At 38.9% G+C, this 25,480-nt stretch overlaps 1 protein-coding gene across 3 annotated transcripts in view; it reads left to right on the forward strand.

The window, feature by feature from the left end:
• PAFAH1B1 (platelet activating factor acetylhydrolase 1b regulatory subunit 1) overlaps nt 1-25,480 on the forward strand; it is a 37,623-nt gene that overhangs the window by 3,567 nt on the left and 8,576 nt on the right. For all 3 annotated transcript variants that reach the window (XR_012631654.1, XM_074890161.1, XM_074890162.1), the window contains exons 2-6: nt 14,051-14,261; nt 16,732-16,816; nt 20,043-20,117; nt 21,141-21,347; nt 23,247-23,415. Coding sequence is in view for 2 of the 3 variants with exons in the window: in XM_074890161.1 (XP_074746262.1) it covers nt 14,230-14,261; nt 16,732-16,816; nt 20,043-20,117; nt 21,141-21,347; nt 23,247-23,415 (568 nt within the window). In the remaining variant the exon portion in view is untranslated. The remainder of the gene's footprint in view (nt 1-14,050; nt 14,262-16,731; nt 16,817-20,042; nt 20,118-21,140; nt 21,348-23,246; nt 23,416-25,480) is intronic.

Here is a 25,480-nt window from a genome sequence, read left to right on the forward strand (position 1 = left end):
TCTATAGCTCAGAAGCACACTGTGTATGTTTGCTACAAAGTTTATTTACAACCCTCTGTAGCTGCTTCTGGTGTTCATGAGCTAGACTGGTTGAAACTACTGTAGTGGGAAGTGGAGCAGCTTGTGAATAGTTTTGTTTTGGTCAGCTTGCCCCTACTTCTGTGACCTTCAGGCCCATCTTCTAAACTAAAGGCAAAGACTGTGGAAGGACTGCTGAAATGTCCGTGAAGGGAACACTGAAATACTTGTCAGCCTGACAATAAGAACTGCTTAGGCCTGAATTTTGGAAATCAAGAGGACAAATAAAAATTGGTAATTAGCATTAATAAATAATAATTTCAGATTTCATATAGGGTGTGGGGAATTTCCAGCCTATGACATGTAATTTCTGATGATGACTGAAAATATTTCCCAAGTATCAGAGCCATGCGTGTTAATCAAAATGGTTCTGGGTTTCTTCTGTGAGGTTTTTTAGAGAAGTAGTAAGTTATGTACTGTCTATACATGCAGATCTGTTAATGAAGTTACAGCTGGTCTCCTCTTTCTCCTTTTTGTAACAGCTTAAATATAATTGGCAGAGCAACCTGTTTACTAAAAATGTATTCAGTTGATTAAGCCTTGCCTGGGTTGAACGGCTTTCTCAGGAGCTACTTTATTACCTGGCACAAGGGGAATGGGGCTCCTAATGTGGCTTTTGGGTGTTGGGAGCATAGGTGTTTATTAATGGGTGATGTTGCTTTGTCTTTTGATCTGCCTGACAGAGTAGGTTACACCTCAATTTAAGTTTTTAAAAATAGGCATTTACAGTAAGACATAATCCTGACCTGTTTAAAACTAGTTTTCAAGTACATAAAGTTACTTCTTCAGAGTTGTTGCTGTAAGTGCTGCCCAAGTTTGCAGGAGTGTGCACATGGTTGTCTTCTGCATGGAAGGCTTGTGCCGTTGCTGGAAACGCAGGGGTGTGATTTGAGCTGGAGCTGCATTATGTCAGCTTCGTTGTGGTGCCCTTACCTTAGGTTGAGTTAAATGGCTGGTTTTCTTTGTTACAGTTATTTTAGGAAAATGCTTTTCCTCATTCCTACCATGTTTTGAAACCTGCTGATGAGTGTTACATATTAGAAACATTTGAAAAAACCCATGATTTTTATCTGATGAATAATTTAGTTCTAGTTTTAACCTGGTGAACTTGCGAGGTACTGCAGGTTAGCCCCAACAAATGTATGTATCTAACATATCTTATCTTAGTTGTTTAAAGAAGGGCCTTTTCTTCTTAATACTCATTGAGGCAGGACTTGAATGAGGCAATGCTTGTCTCATTCAGCATGTTTAAAAGCTCATTCTTTTTTTTTTTTTTTCTTTAACCTCATGCTGTCTCTTTAGGGGATTAGATAGGTGTGACTTAGGCTATCTTGCTTTTAGATATGATAGGAAACCACCTATCATATCACTTCATGTTGGCATGTACTGTTAAGAAATTTCAAAGAAAAATGTTAGGTACAAAATAAGTGTATGCTGTGATCCATTTCAGCAGTACTATAAACATACAGTCCTCTTCAAAGCAAATCATGTGTGCACAGCATTGTCATACTAAGCAGTATCAAGAGCACTGATGCGTGCATAACTACATAAAAAAATCAACATTATGAATTCAAAGTACTTGTTAGTTAATACATTTAGAAGTACTTTAGCCATTTCCTCCTTATTGGTACTGCTTCTGAGAGAGCCCAGCAGCTTGACTTGGCTGCTTATGGACTTTTGAATAAGGATTGTGATTAAATAAATGTAATAAATACATCTTTGTGGTTGTGATTCTGTTGACTCTGGAAGACTTACCTGGTATTTTTAACCAGTAACTAGTTGCTGCAGACTTGAAAAGGTATTTCCAGTTCTGGGACAATCCATCATGGTTGAGGTTTATAGGTGGTGCTGCACCAAGTGTCTTGTTTTCTCAGCTTGGTTGTTAAATGGGTCCCTGGCAAGTGAGTTCGTAGATGGGCAGTTCTGAAGCACCTCTTGTTCTCCAGTGCTTGCTGGCTGGTCAGCTGCCGTTCCTCCTCTGAGGCAGGGCTAAGGCTGACAGGGTTTATGGCACCATGCTAGTTAACATCTCAGCACGTGGGATCATTTAGACCTTCCTCATTGTTCCTATTGTGCTCCACAAATCTTAAGTTCTTTTGGTGTAATTAGACAAGTGTCTTCTCCCCCCTGCACAGATTGCCTTTGCATGAAGGTAGCTTAATGCTAAAGCAAAGGTGTTAAGTTTATCCTTCTTTAAGACTAGAGGAAAATCAAGTTAGAAACATCTAGCCTGTTTACCTGTAGATAAGTGACTGTTTCTCCATAAAGAAACAATGTTGGCAGTTTGTCTTGTGCTTGATTCACCTGGTTTTGGGGGTGAAGAAGGTGGTTGGATAAACAATTTGGTTTATTTAAATGCTAGTGTCTTTACAATCTATTAAGAAGATGATGTCATTAATATGAGTGTGTATATGTATTTTGAAACAGATGGTGTCTATTAAGTCAGTAATGGTAGAAGTTTTTGGTTCTCACTCAGCTGGATTTGTAGGCAGCAAGCTCAAACTAGATTGGAGGAAGCTTAACAGAGGCTCTGAGCCCGGTGTTCATCCACAGCAGACAGTGAGGATGGGGTTGAAGTTCTAACACCATGCATGCCATTTTTGTCATAAAATCTTGTGAATAGCTAACACCATTCTAACAAACTTGGAATTTATCTTTTGCTTGGTTTTGTCACACTAATGCGGCTGGGATGAGTACTAATGATAGATAATTTCCAGTACTACAGCATATCACAATCACAAATTTATACACCAACAAAATGAGAACTGAGATGGTCGTGAGTAACACGCCGTGCTGCCCAGTGTCTGGTCTGTCTTGCCCTGGTTTGTGCTAGCTGACATTGCTTCTGCAGGGGAAGGTGTTTTCCATTTCAGCAGTAAAAGAAGTAGTTCTGTGTTTGTCTTCTGCTCTCTTGGACCTTCCTCTAGGCCAAGCGGTTGTGCTCTCCAGCCTGAGAGTTACTGCATGTGCAGAATTGGTGGGAGATGTTGGGATGAGGAGGGCAGGTATTTCTTAGGGACTGGTTCCCACAGCTTCGGGTCTGCTTTAGAGGCAGTAGTGTAGTAGGTGAAGATGGGTCTTAAGGAAGATGAGACTTCTTCTACAAGAACCATGGTGCCAGCGTCATGAAAGATTAAACTCTGTTCCCTGTAACAAGATGTCTGTATGACAATTATGATCTTTTTTTAATTTAATTTTCCTCTTTACTTGCTAAGTGAAGCCATTTTTGGTCAACAAGCTTTGAAAGTGGTTGAAGGACTAACAGTTCTCATGATTTGAAGAGTTGAAGTTCTGTCTGAATTTTTGTTCAGATTTCTTTGTGGTTTTGACCTTCTCTTGTTTCTAAAGCTTTTACATAGGTGTTCCTTCAAGTTTCCTTCCAAATGTTTTTCATATATAAATTGAATCAATTCAGAGTCATTTTTGTTAATGTCACATTTCCAATATAACAGGCAGTTTAATAATTGAAATATTTAAATTTGGATATAGTCCTGTGACCTCCTTTACAGTTATAAGTCCACTCCTTAATTCTTCAAGCCAGAGAAGTATGGGGGGAGGAACTGAAAAGAACAAAGTTCAAATCCAGTGCGTGACTGCTGACCAACCGTAAGAAGCTATTCTGGGTACACGCACTCTACTCTTGGTGGCTTAGAGAAAGTAGCTTAAATATGGTGTTCTAGAATTGCTATCACAAAACATGTATGTTTCGTTTGACCTAGCAAAAATTATTTTTCAAAAATATCTTGCTGAAGTCATCCAGACAAACCACGGTGTGCGTTGTGCATTTCTCTGAACAAGTTTAGTGGCAGCTTGTACTACGTCAGCCTGCTGTAGCACTAACGCTCCTCCTCCCTTCTCCCTTGGTCCCATTCTGCACACACCCCCCACTTCACTAACCTGTGTCTGACCAAAAAGTCATTCAGGTTTCCAGTGAAGTTCAGGGAAAACCCAGTGGGGGTTAATATGAATTTTAAACTAATTTTGTGAAATAATTCCTTGCTGTCATATCACTATCACAACATACTAAACAGCAGCATAGAGACTTCTACGTCCAAAACCTTCTCATGTGTTTTAAAGGTTTCTTTTCTACTGCAGCCTGCTTTTTTCCAGGTTGTTCATTTATTGGTAGTTAAATTTACCTGCATTTTCACACAGAACTGAACAGGCAGGCTAGAAGAAGGATGTTTTCACTTGTTTTCTACCAGAGGCTACATGTAGGCTACAAACTTGAGCTCTGACCTGGAAGAAGCTTAGAGGCACTAAAATGATGTGTAGTGACTGTGTGCTCGAGATGTTTCTCCTGAGAGTTAATTGTACCATGCTTCTATCAGAATTGCAAAACTGAAGTGATAGAAGGAGGATAAATGTCAAGATTGAATTAAAGACTTCTTTTCCCCCCAAAAAAATTTCCCTAGCAAATTTGGTCCAAATATATCAAAAAGTCACATAGCGTTGGTGCCTGGGAAAGTAACAAGACCAAAAATGTTTTTTGTTGTTTTCCATTCCTAAAGGTAGGTAGTGACTGCCAGTGATCTGTTAAGTAGTGCTTGTAACTTGAAATAATATGGAAAAGTAGATGGGCATATGAGTTTATTTCAAAATGTACATCTCTAATTAGGACAGAAGTGCATTTATTTAGGGAACATGCTGTGTAGAGTAGTTCGCTTGCTCCTGTTTCATAGCATCTTGATGACATTTCCTAGCTTTATTTTTTAGATGTAATTACAACCTGCATTCCAAGTCTTTGGACCATAGGCACTATGTCTGATCTGCTATAGATTACTTTCAAGTTCCCCATGGATTTATTGTTGAATTATTTTCAGAAGTACACTACAGTATCAGGTTTTTAGGAAAGTCAACTCAACCTGTAAAAGTCACTGAAATGGATAAGAAAACTGGCATAGGACTTTTCAGGTTTTTGGTGTTAAATATGTTTGCTTTGATAAATGTTTAACTGAACTGAAATGGAAAATATTTTTGGTAACTTACTGCAAAATGTGAACAAACACTGCACAAAATGCTATATTATGTGTAATACTACATTGACAAACTTGGCAAAGCATTTGTGTTTAAGACCTACAGGCATTTTAAGACTTCACTTAATTGCAGAATAACAAGCTTACTAAACATGTGAATTAAAAATAATGTTCGTAGTTGTAATTCAGACCAGATTTGCTTTTTGTTTTGTTTTTCCAAAATAAGATAGTTGTTGGTGCCCAGTTTTTCATAATCCTTCAGCTAGCTTTAGTGATGTAGGCTGAAAAGTGGGGAAAAAAGATTAGCCCAGCTCATTTATGAGTAGCTTTTTTGTATTCTTTGACTCATCCCCGCCGGCTTGGCAGGTGATAAGTTGGGACATTTTCTGGGCTCAGGTGTGTTTGCCCCACTGTGAGAACTGCCTGGCTGGTCTCTTGTGATTGTACCGTGTGTGTGCTGCTCGGCTCTAACTGGGCCTGAGACGAAGGGGGGACAAAGGAACTGGATGTTTTATTTTGCCTGTTACTGTTTTTCTTTCCTATCAACAGCTGGAGACAGCATTCTAAGAAACCTGTTCAGGTCATAGTAGTTATGCCCAAGAAATATGAATATTACTTCACCTTTAAGTGGTTTGTATTTAAATGGTAGCTTCTATGGGATCTGTTTCTAGAGTACGTTTGTGGGAAGAGTTGTCCTCTTCTGTGGCTTGAGTTTGATAAAGCAGGTTTTTGCTTACTGGGTTTAAAATAAAATCAGACCATTAAAAATTAGTCAAGATTAAAAGGACATGTTCATATACACTTGCTAGAATTTAGCAGTATAATCTAGAAGTATAAGAACAATTAATTTAATCTAGTTCTCCCATAAAGGACTGTAGCTAATTGCCTGCAAATACTTACAAATAATCACTTTGTTAAGTCATCTTGTTAATGTTACGAAACAAGATACACTGTTGGAAAACTTTGCAAGGATCTAATGTGCCAGCCATGTAGCAAGAGACAATGCAACAAGAGTTTCTACTTTATTAGTGCATAAACGGATCGTCTCAACTTTAAAGAATTGTGGAATTTAATTCTGGTTATATCAATTCAATTAGTCTTTTTGGTGGCTCTGGTCTCTGCTACCACTTCATAAGTGATTTGCCTTTCACTGGGATTAAGAAATTACCTGAAGAGAGGAAGCTAACTGAGCTAGGATTTCAGATCCATTAGCAAACTCAGAGGAAAACACAAGGAGTTTTCTTTCAGATAAAATATCTTTTAAGAACAGTAGAATGTGTTAGGGAAACTGCTTGAAATTTGGTCGCATGTAGTTGGACACTCAAGACTGTTTTGAGTTTTACACTGGTTATTAGAATTTTAAATGATTGCAAATTAAGATTTAAATTTGAAACTAAATGTGAGCAATCTAAAACTCATAATGTGAACCCAACTGTGTGTTCCCTGTGTCCGTAGTGGCTTACGTGCCTTTGTAACACCCAAGCACTTAGTATTAGGTGTGCCTAACCTGACAGGCTGAGAACGTGAGCGCAGATTTTGCCTCCTTCAAAGAAACATTATTGTAGAATATTATTAAATACATGATTTTGTCATAATACTTAAAAAATAAATGATCTTGTAGTTGAGTTTAAGGTATTAGGATTCTGCAAAAAAAAGAAAAATTTACTGTTCTTGAAGCACAGCAGTGACCAGCTCTTTGATAAGCTTTCAGAGTTGACCAGAGTTGGTCTGTTCTGTATCTGCTAATACGTTTGCTCTGTAATTTATGCCATCTATCTCATCTAATTTAGGATCTAATGAGCAACAGTTACATGTTTAGTGTACGTAGCTCGTGTTTTTGTGGGGAAGACTGTTTGTGGAGCCTAAGCAACGGTCATTAAAACTGCAGAAATTTAATTAATTTTAAGTTCCTGGAGGAGCTATGGACATGTATTCCAAGATCTGCGGTACCAGGTTGGTCAGCACTGGTTGTTAGATTGCTGGGCAGCAACAGGGTGAACTTGGGGTGGTGCTGATGTTGTGAACCAAGGAATGATGTTGAAACTGATTTTCTTAGTTTAACTCATAAAAACTCAAAAAGAGAGAAAGCATAAAATACAGGAGGGATGAATGTGCCTGTAGGAATTACGGGAGGTAGGAAAAGCGCTTAAGAACATATTCAGGCTGATTGATTGGTGTTTGTAGTAGCTAGTAAGCAAATGTTTCTGAAGGCTTGAGGACTTAAATTACCAGGATGAAGATTTTGAGCCTGGAGTTCAGTGGGTGAGACTGTCTTTCATCATGGTGCTGAGGAGGATTTTCTTGATGACGGGAGCCCTGGCTTAAGTCATCAGAGTAACTTAGGCTGCGGAAGAAGCCTGTAAAACCCAACTTCTGAAACTTGCAAAGGCCTTATGTCATACATCTCTTTGCAGCTTTACTGAGGTGACTTTAAAAAAATGGTTAGAACCTACAGATGTCTGCAAGGAATACTGGTTAACAATGAACTTAGACTAGCTTTCTGCTCTCTGAAGACTGGATGTTTGTGTGGCTCTTCTTAAACTTTAGTGCCACGGTCACAGAGCACTGGTCGGCAAGGCACTGCTGGAGGGGGCTTTGCTGTGCAGCAGTCGCAGCGACAGGACAGCACTGGTGCTCATGCACGCCTGTTAGACTGGGTCTTGCTCTTACTATGGAGGCATGCTCAGCTGAGCCTAGCAAAGTCCAGAATGAAGGATGAGTTTGAACGTTATGACCCATTTATGTATTTTATGTTTGCTGGTGTATATGTTGTTTCTAATACATAATTGCTTAACGTGCTAAACCGCAATTTAGATGGATCATATCTCAAGTGGGAGTAATGTTTACCAAAAATTTTTCTAAAGAGCAGAAATGGGTATTGTTAGTCAGTTGAGCCATTTCAGTGACTTGTTTATGGTGTGGATCCCGAAGTGGTATTTTTGACACACTTGATGGGAACAAAGGCAGGCAATGGAGAACCTTGAACTGGTCTTGCTGATAAAATACTGAGGAAGATGAGAAGGTTTCGTCGCGATGGCAGAGTTTGGTATCTCAGGGTACTTCTGTGGAAATGGATGTGGAAGGGCTTCATAAGAACTTCCTGTGAGACACGCTGTTGATGGCAGCATTAGTGGGGGAGTTAAGCTTGGCTGTTGTGTGCTGGCAGCTGGTGAGCGCCCAGGGCGGATCTTCCTCACGGTGTGATTCCCGTAAGGCAGTGTAAAGGACAAAAGCCCTTCTTTCTGGGATGCTAAATCCCCTGCTGAACTAATACCTTGCAGGGACCAACGTAGCATCTTGCTGAAGGTATAATTTATTTCATGAGTTAATAACTAGCAGATAATGGTTTCTTTGACCTCTATATTTATGGCTTCAATTTTGTCACAGTACAATATATGTGTTACTTTGAAAGAGCTGAATGGTACCCTGCCACATGCAGATAAAACCTTCCGATTAAAGCTGTAGCAATGAGTTATTAAAATTACTAAACAAAGTCATAACAATAGTAAAACAGTGGGCTTAGGTGAAGCAGGAAAAATAACAAAAGTTTCATGCTGCTCTGAAACATTTGGATGAGCTGTAGTATCTATCGGTATCTATGCAGTAATTAACAGCAGTAATCAATAGTGTTTCTGGACTTAACCCTTGACTTATTTTAGTAGTTAAAACTAAGAAAACAGGCTGGTTTTGGTTTTTAAAACTTCTGTCTTCAAGTGTGTTTGAAAACTTCTGTTTAGTCTCATTGGAGGCTTGCAAAGTAGGTGATCAGCTTGAAATAGATAAAAGTGAAATGTCCAATTCAGGGCACAGTGTCTTTACCAGACATGTATTCACATTTCAGTACTGTTTAGCATCCAGTGTGCTCTGATAAGCAAAACAATAATGAATTCTGAAGGAATTTACAGGCTAAATTTGATTTTTTTTTGTTAATGTGTACAGAATGGGCAGTTTTAGGAATTTTAATTCCAGTAACTTTGATCTTGCTTGATGCTAGTTTAGATAAATGAGCAGGTATTTTTGGCAGGTTGACACTAAAATGCTGAAGGGTTAATTCAATTCCATAATCTGTTTCTCAATTATATTTGGAGGATATTTATGGAAAATAATATTTAAATGTCTCCTGAAGCAAGTATGAACACCATCACAGAAATACCTACGAGCTAAGGCTTATCATTTACTGGCATGGCGTATCATGAACTGAGGGGAATCCTGACTTGTCTGTTTAGCTGTTGTGCTTTGAGTACCTACTGTATATGTAGCTGTCTCAAAGAGCTAACAAATATAGCTGAACCTGTGCCATTTTGCTAGTTGTGCATCTTGGGGCTAGCAGATCTCTCTTGTGAAGTCATTGCGAAGTTTTCCAGTAATCTAGGAAACACTTGAACCACACTGATACACACCGACTGGTCTAAGAACCTACTGTTCAAAGTCAGGAAGAAGAAACTGTCTCTTGGATTGTTAGGATGTCTTAGTCACCCTCAGGAAGAGGGTGGTTCCTGTACAATATCAGATCTGTGATGCTACTTCGAGTGTGGAGTTAGACTCAGCCTTGACGCTGACCACTTGCAGAAGGTATGTGTTTCGTCACTGTCAGGGTGGGACCATCTTTAAAGGCACGTCGGGCAGAGCCTCTGAGCCTCCGAGCAGGTTCAATGGGAGTGAATGTGCCCTCAGCGCAGTGGGGGGGAGTCCTGTGGTGAGTGCAGCTGGCTCCAGCGAGAGCCTGTATGTGGGGAAGCTTAGGAATGGCTGAGTCCCAGCTTAGGAGGAGGGAAGGTCATTCTTAGATGTGAAGAGACACAGGGTCTTCCACTTCTTTTTTTTTTTTTTTTTTATTAATGAGAAGAACCTGTACTGTGCTATTTCTACCTTGACTTACAAGGAAGGATTCTTCTGCTTTTCATGTTCTTCTGCCCAATTTGTTGCTCTCTATCAATAGTTCTGTATGTTTCAGAAGCTTGTGTAGGGAAAAAATCTGGCCTGTGATGATTCTTGGCTGTCTTTTTTAAAGATTATGCTTTAGTGTGCCTCTCTTCAGTCCTACAGCACTTAAGGATTGAATTAGATTTTCTATCCTTATTGCTCAGAGATTTCTAGCAGTCCTAAGTATACGGGCTGATCTTTACCTAAGTGGAAAAGGTACCATTGAGGTGAGATGCAGTTGTCTGAGGATACGCTCCTGTTAATGGAGCTGAGGAGGAGGTTACGTGTATTTTTCGAATGGTTTGTGTTTCGTAGAGAAGTAGCCTACCTAAACTGCAGTGGGTAATGTCTGTGTTTCTTCTCCCACCAGGTACCTGTCCATTCTAGAAAACTGAGCAGATACTGTACTGCCAGGAGGGATGAGGGGCAAAGCTGAGAGGTGTCTTACCTGTTCCAGCGTTATGCGTTCGGCCAGGCCTGGTTCCCAGTTTGAAAATGCTCATCCAGAGAGCTGATCTTGCCCAAAGCACTTGCAGCCCACTTTTGTTGCAAGATCGTACATATGCTGAGGTTTGCCACTCGGTGCTTTCATATATGCAGACTATTGATGTAATCAAATAGATCTTAAGTTTGAAACTAAAACTTTTTGCAGTGGGGCTATTAATAAAAGGCACATCCTGGTTTACACATAATTAGTAGCTGTTACTCAATGGATGGCTCTAAGTTCAGTCTTTCTCCTGTACAGAGCAAATTAAAATTTGTTCATACAAAGACATCTTTTCTTTCAAAAAAGATCTAGCTCTGTCTTGACACCACCATAGCCACAGTAAGCTGCTGATATAAAAATGACCGATTTCAGGCAAGATATAATGAACAGGTGTTGTTTCTTTGTGTTTTTTTTTTTTTTTCCCAGGGGTTCTCTTTGAACACTTGCTTCCTCTCATTACCAAGGTTGTGTGCGGGTGTGTGTAACGCAGTGGTGACTATAAACCTTGATAGGCTCTGGAGGAGGACTGGTTAGTCTTGCTCCACTGCGCTGTGTATGTCACAAAGCCTTCTCTAGCGAAAGGACAGGCAGTGCACATGCACAATAGTCATCCCTCCTCTCTTTCTGAAAGTGGCACAGGTGTATAATTCCAGTTGGGTACTTTGGGACTTCTTGGTTTTGGATGTTTTTTGCTTGGGTGTTTTTTTTTGTTTGTGAGGTTTTTTCTGTTTGTTTTCATTCTTTTTGTTTTGTCTTTTGTTCAAGGGTGTATATGAAGGAGGTTGCCCTAAAAATACTTTAACTTATATTGTGGTGCCTTTGTAGTTAACAAGTCGGGAACACTGAGAAGGGTGCTTGGAACAGACACTTTTCAGAGAAGAGAGATACTGTAGATCAATTGATTGGTAACTTATTGTGGATCAGCTATAATTTGCTAATAGCAGAAATAGCTGCTTTGCCCTGTAGCTGTTGAAATTTCTCCAGTACTAAGATCTGTTTCTGAACAGCAGTTCAGAGTTGAAGCGATGGAGGAGGTCAGGTGTTGTGAAGTGTTAGGGATATGAGAGGAGATGTTTGGCGTTACTTTACATTTGGGAGGGAAAAATGCCTTTACATGACATGTCAAGGTTTGCCTTATAGTTGCTGTTATTTTTAGGCGAGTGCTGTAGTTGCATCTCTTAGACACGATGACAAAATTGACAAAATATCAGAGTATGCTTTTTACTGGAGTTATTGCGCTGATGCTGGACTTACAAGGCATTCAAAAAGCACCTTCTGGTTTTAATACCAGGATTTTTACCATGGTAGTACTACAGGCAGATTTTAGAAGTTTATATCTTTGTGTTCTGCTCTTTAGTGCTTCAAACGGTGCTTCTCTGTGTAAAGAAGTGCCTTATTTTGTTCTTCTCCACAATGTTTATTGCTACAGAAAGCGTTGCTATGTTCATACTGAAGTGCAGAGGTTCAGCCATTATAAGCCTCTATTTTTTTTAGTACTTAAATTTATAGCAGCATTGCCCTCTAGAGGGCACTTCTTCTGATCATTTCAATAGATTTTTTTTATATTAACTAAATTTCCATTAATTTGTATGCGATACTCCTACTGTGTAGTGAACAAGATGCATCTATTGAAAGCCAGTTGTCTCTTTACATGTCAGGAAGCAAGGTATGGGATAAGAATAAGTGAAATGCTTGCTTCTGTTCTCTGAAAGGATGCAGCCTGTGCTATCAGTTTTCAGCTGAATTATTTCTGAAATAGCTATTAGGAAAAGGGTCAAACTAATGAAATAGTTTCTTGCCTGTTTAGAGTGCTCCTGTCCTAAAGGGCTTGCAGTGCAGTATTATGGTGCACAGCATTTGACGTGGAAAATCCACCAGCAGAGTGAAATACAAGCAACTTGCAGCTTAAGCTTATTTTGAAGCAGACAGCAGAGTCTGGATAGGTTTAGAAACAAGCTCCTGATCCCCTGTGATGGATAAGTAGACATTAATGATATGAGCTTAGTATTTTCTTTAATTTTTTCATATAAGAAAGGCTTTTGTCTAAAAGAGGCTCCATACCAAACCAGAGTTGTTATCCAGCTTGTACAGTGCACCTGACGTACCTGTGTGTCGCGGGCAGAGGCAGTGGGGACACGTGTTTCCCGAGGCAGTTGGTAGAAAGTTCACAAACCCAACTGCCATCTCCTGAGTCTCTGTGTATTGTCGTGCTCAGTTTATCTCCTTGCTAAAAGCTGGTTGGTCAAACTTGCTAAACAGCTCGAGTAAATGATGTGTTATATACAGACTGTTGTCGGGTATGCAAGAAATGCTCTCTTCAGCACTTTCCATAATGACGTTGCTTACAAAAAGAGTACCTGCAGTGCAGAAATCAGAAGGCAGTGCTGCTGAATGATTTTGGTGATGGCGCCTTGACGAAGATTAAAACTGTCCAGTTGAAGTAGATTATACACTGAGAATACTGAAGTTCGTGTTACTGAATAAGATTATTAAATAGTGTGGGAGGGGAATAAGTAATTTGTGAAAGGCACGGTTCTGACTTGAACGCGATCTTGAATACATCAAACTTCAGCTGTATTCTGACAATGCAAGCGAATTCAGATGGGTAGTGATCGAGTCACTCTCTGAACCCAGCTGAAGTAACAGGCTTGTGGCAACTCTGCACCGTGGTAATTGTGCTACTCTGATAAGATTGAAGATCTTTTGAAAAATTTGCTGTACCCCAAATATAGGCAAGATAAAAGATTAAGTAAATCGAAAAGAAGGCAAGTATTGTCTTTTAGAACGTGGTTCTTCAGAACTTCTTCAGATAGTGTTACTAGAACAGAAGAAGTAATTTGTCTAATAGAATTGTGTGATAACCTACCTGTACAATTCACATGTTGAATTATAGCTGCAGTCTTTAAAGATGCTGTTTGGGTAAATCTTAAAGAACTGCCTAATGAACAAGCTGCAGCGACAAACTGAGTGTGCCTTGATGCCGTTGGTTATGGCCTGAAGTGTGCTGTAGCATCTTCCACAGTCCCCTTCTGGAATGTTCTCTTCTTTCCCTAAACTGTCCCCCAAAGCTTGAAAGATACAGGAGAGTGTTACTGATCTCTAGTGTATGTTGAAAATTAACTGAATGAACCTTGCTTGGTTCACTTTGGAGAGGTAAATCTGCACAAGATGAAAAAATCTAGCATAAGGATAGAGGATTTTTGGTAGGAGTAGTGAGTGCAAAAAGCAGGCTGTTTGTGTGGGCCTAAGTTCTTTTCATCACAAGAAAATATGGAGTTGCCTACAAACTAGAACTGGGCTGTGACTGAAGACCTCTCCTTCAGCTCCCTGCTCCTTGAAGGAGTAATGGTGGGAAGAGGGGGAATAAAGAAAGTGTACAAGTCTCTCCAGACTGCTTGGTCCAGGTTGAAGATGTGCTATAAGGGTAAAATCCAGACTAGCAAAAGAAAATTGCATTTACAGTTTTAGTGGGTTTGTTCTGTCCAGAGGGGTGTTGCAGTCCGAGTACCAAAATCTTCGAGTCGGTCCAGAGCGACTGAATGCTCATTTAAAGGAAATTAATGGTGTCTCTTTCCCTTTCTTCTAGATGGATTGAATCTTCTGTGTTGAATGCCTCCGGATTTCCTACTGGATTTCACGTCTGGATAAATAGTTTGATTTAAGCCACTCTGTGGCAGACTGCATTGTGGATCTAGGGTTCCGCAGGCTTTAGATCTTGAGGAGGCAGCCACTGCTGAATCACGTTAACCTGACATTGCAGCCACAATGGTGCTGTCACAAAGGCAACGAGATGAACTGTAAGGAATCATTATCTTTAAGTTTGTTGTTTGTTTGCTTATTAACTTTTGTTTCCAAATAGATTTTACAGAGTGGCTGTGCCTGCATGCCGACCCAGCACCATATATTATGGTTTAGATCTCTGTACTCTTATTTTTGATACAATCACTGGTATTTGATAATAGAATTGTGAAATGGTGAAAATGTAATTTCAAATTTCTTAATGGCATAAAAAAATGGATCATTAAATTTGCTATAATTTATTATCTATTTTGGTTTGACTTCAGTCACAAAGTTGTGAAAGGGTTACAGTAAACAGCAAGCACATTGCAATATATACTCCAAACTGATTTGTGAATTCTAATTATACTTGAGTAAGTTCTGACACTTTTTGGCTATTTTACTCTGTAGATAAGGTTCTGATCAGAATGTGCTGCATTGTGATTACAGTCTTTCTTTGACTCCTTAAATTGTATTTAAAATGGAAGGTATATTTAAAGAAAAAAAGGCAACCAAAGCCAAACAAACGAATGAAATTAAAAAAAAAACCCATCCCACAAAAAACCCCCCACCTTAATTCAGTTTAAGATACGTAATTCTTTCCAGATATTGAGGCTAGGAATGGGCTGTCAAGTTCCATACCTTAGTTTACTTTCTCTTCTGTAATAAACCATGAAAGAGCGAGGGGTGAGTAGCAATCAGGGTGTCAGTGTCTTGAGTGATACCCAGTTTCATAAATTTATACAGAGTTTGGGGTTTGGTTTTGGGTTTTTATTCCTTTTAAAAGTATGGACCAAGTATCATTTAGCATTTGGTGTCTCTCTTGTCCATGGTAAGCTCTCTTTGGTTTTTAATACAGCTTACTCACTTTTCCAGTAACAATTCAACCCCCCTTATATTAAACATAGTATGCGTTTTACTTTTTTGTTTCATGTATTTAACTACAATTGTTCTACTTAGAGTAGAAGCTGTCTTGAAATTTTGATTTTTACAACTGTTTGTTCATTAGATTTGGAGAAGCTCTGGGGTTTAAACATTCAGGATTACAATTTTTTTTTTCAGCAAATCTCTGAAATTTTTTTCCTGGCAAAAACTTCAAAGAGTGCATGTGTTAATGGGGAGATGGAAGTAATGAACTGTTATGAATGGAAATGGGAAATGACCAGAGATTTAGGATTTACTTTGGAGAGCTGATGAGAAGGCAATATTTTGTTTTAGCATATGTTGTTTATGGGGAGAAATTTGAAATTTCTGTTTGCATGCAGAGTTATATTTAGAGTTGAATGTCTGAGGAGAGATTGAATATGTGTAAAAAGTAGGAAAGAAGGGTGTGATGAAAGCCACAGGAAGAATTTCCATGTGAAAAGCAAATTCTTTTCAGAAAAAAAAGTTATTGCTTCCTCCTTTGACTACCAAAGGGTATTAATTTTTTCTTGAATGTCTTGTGTAAATGAGCTCTTCTGATTTTTGTTTTTAATAAGTATCTGTGTATCAGTTTTTACTTAAATATTGTAGTATGTGGATGTCTTCTCCCCTCTCCCTATATATGTATGTATACACACAGGTGTCCCTTCCCAAGAAAGTGAGGGATAATAAGAAAACAAAACTAGGCTTCCTTCTGGAGGCTGATAAAGTAACTGAAAGTAATTTTACCTTTAAGTCTGTTTAGAACATTGAACTGTTAAGGAAACTTTCTTTGTTGTGTAATTTGAAAACATGTATCCATTTGAAGTAAATTTGGAACATGCAGGATCGCCTTAGACGTGTTCTCTTAGGCAGAAGGTGCTGACTGCTTGTTGAAGTCTTAGAATAATACTGAAACTTTGAGTAGGTCCAAAACAAATGCATGCTATCTTGAGAGAGAGGTTCAAGGCAGATTAATTTGCTAATTGTCTTGCGTCAAAGCAGGGAACGTTTTGAAGAATAATGTAAAACTTGAAGCACTGTACATTGTGGTCACAGGCAAGGGATCTTCCTGTAATCTAACTAGAAGTTATTGTATTGTTCTGAAAAACAAAGCTAAGACTTGTTCTCTTGGACTGAGTGTTTCATTCAAGTTTAACTGAAGTAAAATTTTGTACCCTAAACTGTTCTGTCCAAAATAGTTGTCCTTCAAAGATAAAGCCACAACTTTAGTGTGTAGATGTGGTTGTTGCTTTTGTATCTGCTGTGGGGTTTATGTACGATACAGATCGGTAAGTATATTCATGCTTCTCCAGTGTTTGATAACTTAAAAGAAAAAAAACCCTCCTTACCAAACCTAAAAGAAAAAGTATATCCTGCTGTTGATATCTTGAAGGAAAATCTGTTTGCCAAGTGTGTTTATAAAATTTGCTTGGGCTTTTAACAAACCCAATAATCCTGTCCTAGCTGTTGTACTGCATTGAAGACTCGGATGTTGATCGTGCTTTTTTACAAAAGAAAAGTAGTATGAACCAGTTCTACTCTTGTTCAGAATTGTGGCTGAAGATACTGTTCTTTGTTTTTTAGAAATCGAGCAATAGCAGATTACCTTCGTTCTAATGGCTATGAAGAGGCGTATTCGGTTTTTAAAAAGGAAGCTGAGTTAGATGTGGTGAGTTCAAATAAGATTCTTCATCTATATTTTAAGTAAAGAGTTATAATTTTATGGCATTTTCATCCATTTTGAACATGTATAATTATTATCTACCTGTTAGCTCATGCAGTTTCCAGACTGGAGGTGGTAAACTCATACAGCTTATTGCCTTGTCATAAAATTTAAAAATAATCATTGGATGACTTGGTGATTTTTGAGCAAAACTCTTACCTTTATCTTCCAACTCATCACTTAGGCATACTTTTAGTCTCTTTTTGTGTGTGTCTAGCTACCACTTGTCTAGACGATGCTGAGTTTTTCCTGTAATGGCCTTTTAAGAATCCAAGTCCTAAGAGGGCCTAGGTACTTGAAGAAGAAAGGTGCTAGAAAACAAAGCCAACAAGAATGTATGAGAGATGATAGAAGATGGTCTGTAAGGGTGGGAAAAAAAGAAAGGACATGACCCTCCACTGGACTCACTCCAGCAACACCATACAGGACTAGAGCATCTCTCCTGTGGGGGCAGGCTGGGAGCTGGCACTGTTTAGCCGGGAGAAGAGGAGGCTTAGGGGGATCTTACCCCTGTTTATAAATACCTGATGGGGGGGCATGAAGATGCCAGAGCTGGGCTCTCCTCAGTGCTGCAAGTGGCAAGAGTCAGTGAGCAGAAATGGAAGCACTGGAAGTTCCATCTGAACATAATATAAAACTTTTTTTTTACTGTGATTGATTGAACACTGGACTAGGTTGCCCAGAGAGGTTGAAGAGTCTCTGTCTTGAGAGATATTCAAAACCTCGCTGGACACAGTCCTGGGCAGTCTGCTCCTGGACAATGATCTCAAGAGCTCCTTTCCAGCCTGAAGTATTCTGTGCTTAATATTCAGAAGAATGTGTTTAATTTTAACACATTTAATTTCTGTTTCCTGCTGTTGTGTGCATCCCCACCTCCCCTCCCTGTAAGTCATTTCCTTAACTGTGATTATTTTTATCACGGAATTCTGCATAAAAGATAAACTTTTTGCAATCCAAAATTAGAAAACTGAAGACTCTTCTCTTGTAACCAGATTTGAAATGGTCTAAGAGTGCGCAGCTTTGGAGGCTGACTTCATGTGGTAATGTTTAAGAAACAGGAAGACAAAACAGGATTGCTTTTGTCCTCACCTTTGTCATACAGAGCAAATAGTGGAAGTCTATTTTGTGATTGGAATTTCAAATCCTTGCTTTGAAACTGTTGCATACCAGCTGGTTAACCGCATAGTAGGAGGGCAAGCCTGAATAGTTAATATAAGTCGATCAGCTCTGTAAGCAACTCTGTTAGCCTGTACGGATGCTAGTGACTTGGAACAGTTGTTTCTTGCAACTCAATTCTGTTGATTTGCCTTTGTAACAGATGATTCTCGGTATACTTTTTAAACTTGCCACTTATTAGCATAGGAGCTGTGCATTTCATCTGAATTTCAGTTTCTCTGGATGCAGTTGGATTGAGTAGTAAACTTCTGTGTGCTGGCTTTTGATAAATCCTTGCCTCTTCTCTATCATAAATCTTGCGTTGTTCTTTTTCCAGAATACTTGGGTGAAGTTTGACTTAATTTCTCCAATCTGCTTCCAGTATCTAATAAACAAGTAGAAATGACAAATTGGAATATCATACTTATAATTGAAAATCCTAATACCATTCCCTTATCTGCCTTATCTATCAACCTAATTAAGTCTTCTCTTCCCAAAGGTTAAAAAGGCAACCTAAATATAGGCTTGATGGTCCTGAGGGAAATAGAAGATGCAGTCGCTAAAAGTTCCACATGACTTTCTTGCAAGAAAATCTGAATTGGTTGGGGCTATACTAAATTGAAAAAAAACGAAAGTTAAAGGCAGAAATTATTTCAGAAAATTGGAAAGATTCAACTGTAGCTCTACAAAGAGGGATTTAATTTTTTGTATTGATTATTCCTGCAAATAACTCCAGCTTTTACAAAGGCCCCTGAAGGTTAACAACTGGTCTCTGACCGAGGTAGCCAGCTCTCAGAGCTTTTATGGAGTAAGCCAAGGCATTGTTATTTTCCCCATGCCTTTGTTATTCTCCATCTAATTCAGAATTATTCTAGTATGAGTTTGTCATTTTGTACACGGAAGGAAAGTGTGCAGCATTTAATTACTCTTCTGTGCCTCTGATGCTTTGTTTTTCTGTGTTGCTTTTCTTCCTCTTTCTTGTGTTAATAGGTGGGAGGAAAAAGAAGAGTAATCCTCTGGCTTTTACTGTAACATCAGCTGTTCATTGTTGCTCCTCACCTATTCCTTAGAGCCCAAAGGAGAAAACTGTGTAGTGGAAAAAAATTATTCTTCATTAAAGTTTCATTAGAGTTGCAAAATGAGTGTCGCTTTCTCTAGTATCTGAGGTGGTGTTCAGTAGGGCAGGTGTAGCAGTCTGCTTTCTGCTTTGGTTACTGATGTAAAGATGCAGGGAGAGTGGACTTAAAGCTTGTCTTTGAGAAGGCAGCACAAAGTACTGCATTGTTATGGTGGTAATTTGAGGTTAACTATAACAAAGTTTTAAAAAAAATAAAAAATCAGAGGTAGTTTGAGCTAAGTGGTTTTCAAGTGAGGTGGAGTATATGTAATCCTGCTCCAACAGCTGGCTGCCACCTTCAAACTGTGTGCTCCCGTGAGAGAAGTGCATTGTACCACCAAGGAACAGAGCCAGCACGCTCTTAACTCCGGGGGTGGGAGCTCCTTAGTCCCTAGTGCTCCAGTTGATGGGTACGAAAAAGGAGGCTGTCTTTGAGAAACTAGCTACCACTTCTATACATCTTGGTCCTTGGAGCCAAAGAGTGAGTTGGGCAGAGGGATGGGGGAGTCCTGTAACAGAATAGGACACAACATTCTCAGGTATGCGGAGCACTTAAAAAGCTTTCAAGTAATGTAGGTAGAAAACAGCAGAGATAACAGTTTAGTCCTAGCTTTTGGATTTCATTTGCAGAATCTAGCGTCATTAATCTGTATGCTGCAGTATTTTTAATTAAAAATTGTATTTTAAAGTATTTTCTTAATTTCTGTGTATGTAACTTGTAGCTATTAATATTTGAAGTGTGATTGTTCTAACTAGTAAAACTGATTATAGTCTTTTTCTTGAATTCCTCTTTCTGTGGTCAAGAGATTTTTATTAAAATGAGCTCTTTATATTGCCTTTGAAGAAACACTTCTACAGACTTTAGAACTAGAATTTATTTATTTAAATGCTTCTCCTCAGAATGAAGAGTTAGATAAGAAGTATGCTGGACTTCTGGAAAAAAAATGGACATCCGTTATAAGATTACAAAAGAAGGTAAGTAGAGCTCTGATGGATTTGCATGTGTTTAAAAGTTGTGACTGAAAGTAAACATTCATCACTGAACAGAATGTTGTGTATTTGCCCTGTCAGACAAATGCAGGGTTTAGAAAATGATGCCTCAAAGATGAATTTTGAGGACTTGAGTCGGGAAAATAGCTAAATCCATGTTGTATAAAATGTTTCATCTATCTCAGTGCTAGCAGAGACATCCTCTCAGCTTGTTTATAACAATGTCTTGACTTCAGTTTGTGGATTGCATGTGCAGTTTCTGAAGCTGGAAAGGAAGGAGGTGCCTTGAGGCAGTTTGTGAGTGGAAAGATTGAATAGCTGCCTCCAGAAGGCTTGACTGGTTTAGAAAGAAGGTAAAAACCTGTGCTGCCAATTGTCTTTGGCCATTACGTTAAAGGGAGGAAACCATTAACTCCAGTGCATTAGAGCAGGTGATTCTACTGCAAGTGTACAGTACAGAACTCTTGTTAGTGAGGCTTCAATGGATCTAGAGCGTATTAAAAGCAAAAAAAAAAAAACCAAAACACCAGTGTGCTATAATAAAGACCTATCTATTGTGAAGGTTACTATATCTGGGGTTTTGTTACACTTTCAGTTTCTCTGCCATTGGTTAACATGCATGCTGTCCCAGGGGTACAGAAAATGATCACAATAGTAGCATTCCTTTTTAACACAACCTCCTTCAGTAGTTTTATTTGTACAGTATTTGAGTGAACATGATGTTGTAGAACTCTTTTTTTTTTTTTTCCCTGTCAAAATATTTGGGAAGTTGGAGAAGAATAAATTATTAATGATTAAACTATTAAAGAATAAATGATAAATTATTAATTTAGGCTTGATTTTTATAAATACCAGCACTATTGAATGCTGGCGATCGGTTTGGATCCATGCAATCTTTGCTTTACAGTGAGTTTGAGAGCCAGTTCGTATTTGGATTATTGAGTGAAGGTGAATTAGATCTTGCATAAAACTAGAAATGAATGGTCTCTTTAAAATTTGTAAATTTAGGTAATGGAATTAGAATCGAAGCTGAATGAAGCTAAGGAAGAATTTACATCAGGTGGACCTCTTGGTCAGAAACGAGACCCTAAAGAGTGGATTCCTCGTCCTCCAGAGAAGTATGCGTTGAGTGGACACAGGAGTCCTGTCACTCGAGTCATTTTCCATCCAGTTTTCAGTGTTATGGTCTCTGCTTCAGAGGATGCCACAATAAAGGTACGTGTTTACTACAGAAAATGGAACTGAGCAAGTCAGAGGATGTGCAATATGTGACATCAGTCCTTCCAGCTGGATGTGCGTTGTACTGATGGAAGAGTCTTTCAGATTCTGCTTTAGCTTCAGTAGGGAAGGTTCTTTCAAGTATGATGTCCCGTGTAATCTATAAATTTTAGTTTTATGCTTGTCCAATTAATGTCTTCAAGAGTATTTTACTAACATTTGATTAGAGGAAAAAATAATTAAGCTAGTGTGGACTTAAAGACTGGAGAAACAGAAAAAGGATCGGTGGGGGATCAGTAGGGAAGGAACGGCATAATGTATAGAGTAGTGACGTGGTGAGGAGGAAGACAGTTGCCTCAAGTCATCTGAGGTGATAATTTTTAAAGCTGAGTTAAAGTGGTTATGCAGCTGTACTAACTGAAAATTAGTTCTTCCTATTTATTCTAAATGGGACATGCAAGTCCCAGTGACTTCCAGTAACTTTAAATGGTCTTCCTAAGCCTTTATTGCAGTGTACAGTGGCATGAAGAGATTTGTTGTAGTAGGCAAGTAGTTTCTCATTTTAGCATCCAGTAAAGACATGATTGTGCATTTCCTTGCTGTTTGAATGTCACAATTTAAGGGAATTGTCCCAATAAAGGAGACTTCTAATTGTTCTCTTCAGTGCTGCTTTGAAAACTGTTCGGAAAAGTGCTGTTCTGAAAAATGTTGAGTAGTGTATTAAGCAATGTGCTTAAAAGTGCAAGCTTTTCTAATAGTGGCTACCTGTTGGAGAAGATGAAAATAAAAAGTGTCAGCCAGATCAGTTCTTGAAACGCTTTAACCTGTTCTTGTTTCTGCAACAGACTTGAACATAGAGGACTGTGGGGTGTTTTTTTTTTTTCTTTAAGCAGACAGGGCAGCTGAAACAGTGACAGCTCTCTGTGTCAGATGTTGGAGGAGCCTAATTAGCTCTGGGTTTGCTGCTTCTTATGGATACACTGTATGGATTTCCTTATTCTTGAAGTCAAGCTGTGTAGCTTAGTTTCTGACTAGTTGCATTCCCAGTGATTTGCAATCTATTGGGATGATGGATTCTTTTTGTTGTTGTTTTTTTTTGTTTAGGATAGAATTTAAAATGAAATGTCTAATTTTGTGCTCGAGAGACAATAAAATCTGTAGGAGCTTGTTTTGCTTCAAAGGCTTTTGTTTGCAGTTAGATGATAGAAGACTGGCTTAATTAGGAGGTGAGAATGAGGACTTCGTGCTATCTTGCAGTTATTAACTGCAAACGTTTATTTAATGTCTGACAAATTTTGTAATGTAGTGTGTGCGTATCAAACTTCAGAATGGTTTGGATTATCATCCCTAAAGCAATGCATTCTGAATATTGCTCTTTAGTATGCAGAATGTTTGCTATTTGGTTCTGAAGCAGCAAGTAAATTCTGGAGCCACAATAAAGCTTGGGGGGATGATGTTTTCCCCACCAGCTGAAAATGGTCTGTATTGCTTGTGTCAGGGAACTGGCATAGAAAGGGATGGAGAAAAACAGTCTGTACAAAGTGGGTTTTTTCTATCCAGTGTTTTATGAGTTGATCTTCTTTATTTTTAAGGGTATTGGGTGTTAAGACCTTTAGATACAATGGAACTTGTTTTCCTGCTGTGTTTATAATGCTTTAAGTTAGCTGAAAAACAGCTTTCAAGATGCATGAATTCAGTTAATTTATAAGTAACAAAATCATATAAAATAATGCTTATTTTTCTATGCTGTTAGGCTTTTTAGGGCTGTCTTTCTTTGTCTCTTGCTCAATTAATTATTGAATAAGGTGCCAGACTGGCCTGCAGAGTGCAAATGTAAGGCTGGAGAATACAAAGAGTAATAGGCTGCTGTTAACGGATTTTCTGTTCACTTGTCAGGTGTGGGATTATGAGACGGGAGACTTTGAACGAACCCTTAAGGGGCATACAGACTCTGTGCAAGATATTTCCTTTGACCACACTGGCAAACTGTTGGCCTCCTGTTCTGCTGATATGACCATTAAGCTATGGGATTTCCAGGGCTTTGAGTGCATCAGAACTATGCATGGTAAGGTATAAAGGGAATTGATGTAGCAGTCTGTAAAGTGAAGAGACTTTTTAATTTATTTTTAATCCAGGAAAGCCGCTGATGTGGAAAGGGGTTATAAACCAGAGCATTGTCCGAAAGAGGGGGGATAGTTTGATGCTTTGAGTGCTCTGTAACTAAGGTCTATGGAGGAAAATGGCATCTGAGATCTGCAGTGCATGATGCTGTAGGAAGCATCCCATAATGATACGGAAATGAAATGGCACTTAGAGGGGTTTAACGCTAAAAATTAAATGCTTACTAGGCAACAAAACTGTGTCTTTAAATCAGTAAAAAATTGCCCCCTTCACCCCTCTGTTTCCCTGATGTAGTGCTTCAGGAAGGAAGGAGTTAGTGCCAACGCTGTTCTCCGGGCTGTGCAGTCCTGTGCCTTCGTGGTTGTCCCATTTCGGATGAACATGCCCTTTGCGTTAGGCTCAAAAGCCAGGGGAAAAAATGGGAAACAGCCACAACTATGAGATTCTAATATTAACAGCAACTATTTATTTTATAGTCTTGATGTAAAAGCATTTTTATACTGCTGCTTGTCTTGCTTTTAATATCTTCTTGTAAGGTGGTGGGTGGGAATGGAGCATGTTTGAGACTTATGAAAACACACACACACAATATGTACCAAAGAAAACTGAAAGCTGTTGACTTTTGTGCACACAGTTCTTTGAACACCACAGAGCACTACAGTAGAGGAAGAACAGGCGTTACAGCTGGCTGATAGCAAGAAAATAGAGTAGTGCTACAGGGCGGGGTTTTGGCCTTTAAAGATTTCTATATGAACACACGTGCAGTATGTGTGGTTTTGTGAAGTGGGGGTTGTAACATGAGCGTGGGTGAACTAGCTTCATGTGTGTTGCCAGTTACACCCCTTCAACTCAATTTCAAGTAAAAAGAAATAAATAATCTTTGCAGTGAGGAGTTGTAAAGTACCATACTTGCACTGAAACTGGTATTCTCTGCCCCTTCAGATACTTGATCACTGATGTGATTGCTTTTTAGTAGGAGCTCACCAGGGGCTCTGAGTTCTTAGTGGAAAAAATGGAAATGAAAATTCTGAAGTTGTGCCTTGTATGTATGTGGCTTGCAAGACTCAATGTAGCTGCCAGTAAAAGAAAAAAGCAATTTATTACTGTCTAACTTTTTGGAAAAAAGAACATCAGATCTCCAGATGAAAAAAAGGAAGCTGTTTATTGATAAATTATATATACTCTAAGCTAGTGATCTCAGAAGATTAATTTCTAATCCTGACAGTTTAAGTAGGGACAATTGCAGAGCTTAAAGTAAGACAAGTGCATGAATTATGTCCAAACTGTTATAGTCAAGCTTGTACACTGGACTTGTCAAAAAACCCTACCCAACAGTTTGTTCTGGATAATACTAAAGGTTCAAAACAGTTCGTTCCAATGTTTGCTGCTTTGGGAAGTTAAAGTTCTAAATTTTTGTCATAGTAGAAATGAATAGTCTTTACAGAGTGTATCATCTCCCTCTGTTATGTCCCGTTGCTTGTGGGATGAGTGAAGTCAAGAGCTGAAACCACATGCACGAGGTCACAAGGAGTTTGTGTTAAGGAAATGACCCGGATGCTTTGTCCTGGATCAGCACTGATCGTCTTCCTCTCGCATCTCTCAGCAGTAGTAGGAGCTGCTGTCCTATGTACAGTTGGTTCTTCAATCAAACCAGCACAGTGGGTTTTTTAAAACCTACTGTCAGATGTCTGGAAACACTCAGTCTCTTAGCGTTAACCTCTGCAATGAGGTTTGGCATGCCTCTCACTGCAGGCCCGTTTTCCTTTTAAACGTCTGCATAGTGCATCAGCATACTGTAATCAGACCTAACCCATCATTTTAAAGACAGTCACTGCAGCAGCTCTGTTCTAAACTACCAGCTTTTGTAGCTGTGTAGAAGTGTTGCTTGCAGTGGTGAGTGTTTGGCTTTAAAACATCTTAAAGAAATTTTTAAAACCGTTTTAAAGGATGCTCAGTGTCTGGGCTGTGTGGTTTCTAAAACTGTAAATGAATATGTCATAAAACCCCAG

Source organism: Strix uralensis, chromosome 20 (assembly GCF_047716275.1).
Source record: "Strix uralensis isolate ZFMK-TIS-50842 chromosome 20, bStrUra1, whole genome shotgun sequence".
NCBI classification, from domain to species: domain Eukaryota; kingdom Metazoa; phylum Chordata; class Aves; order Strigiformes; family Strigidae; genus Strix; species Strix uralensis.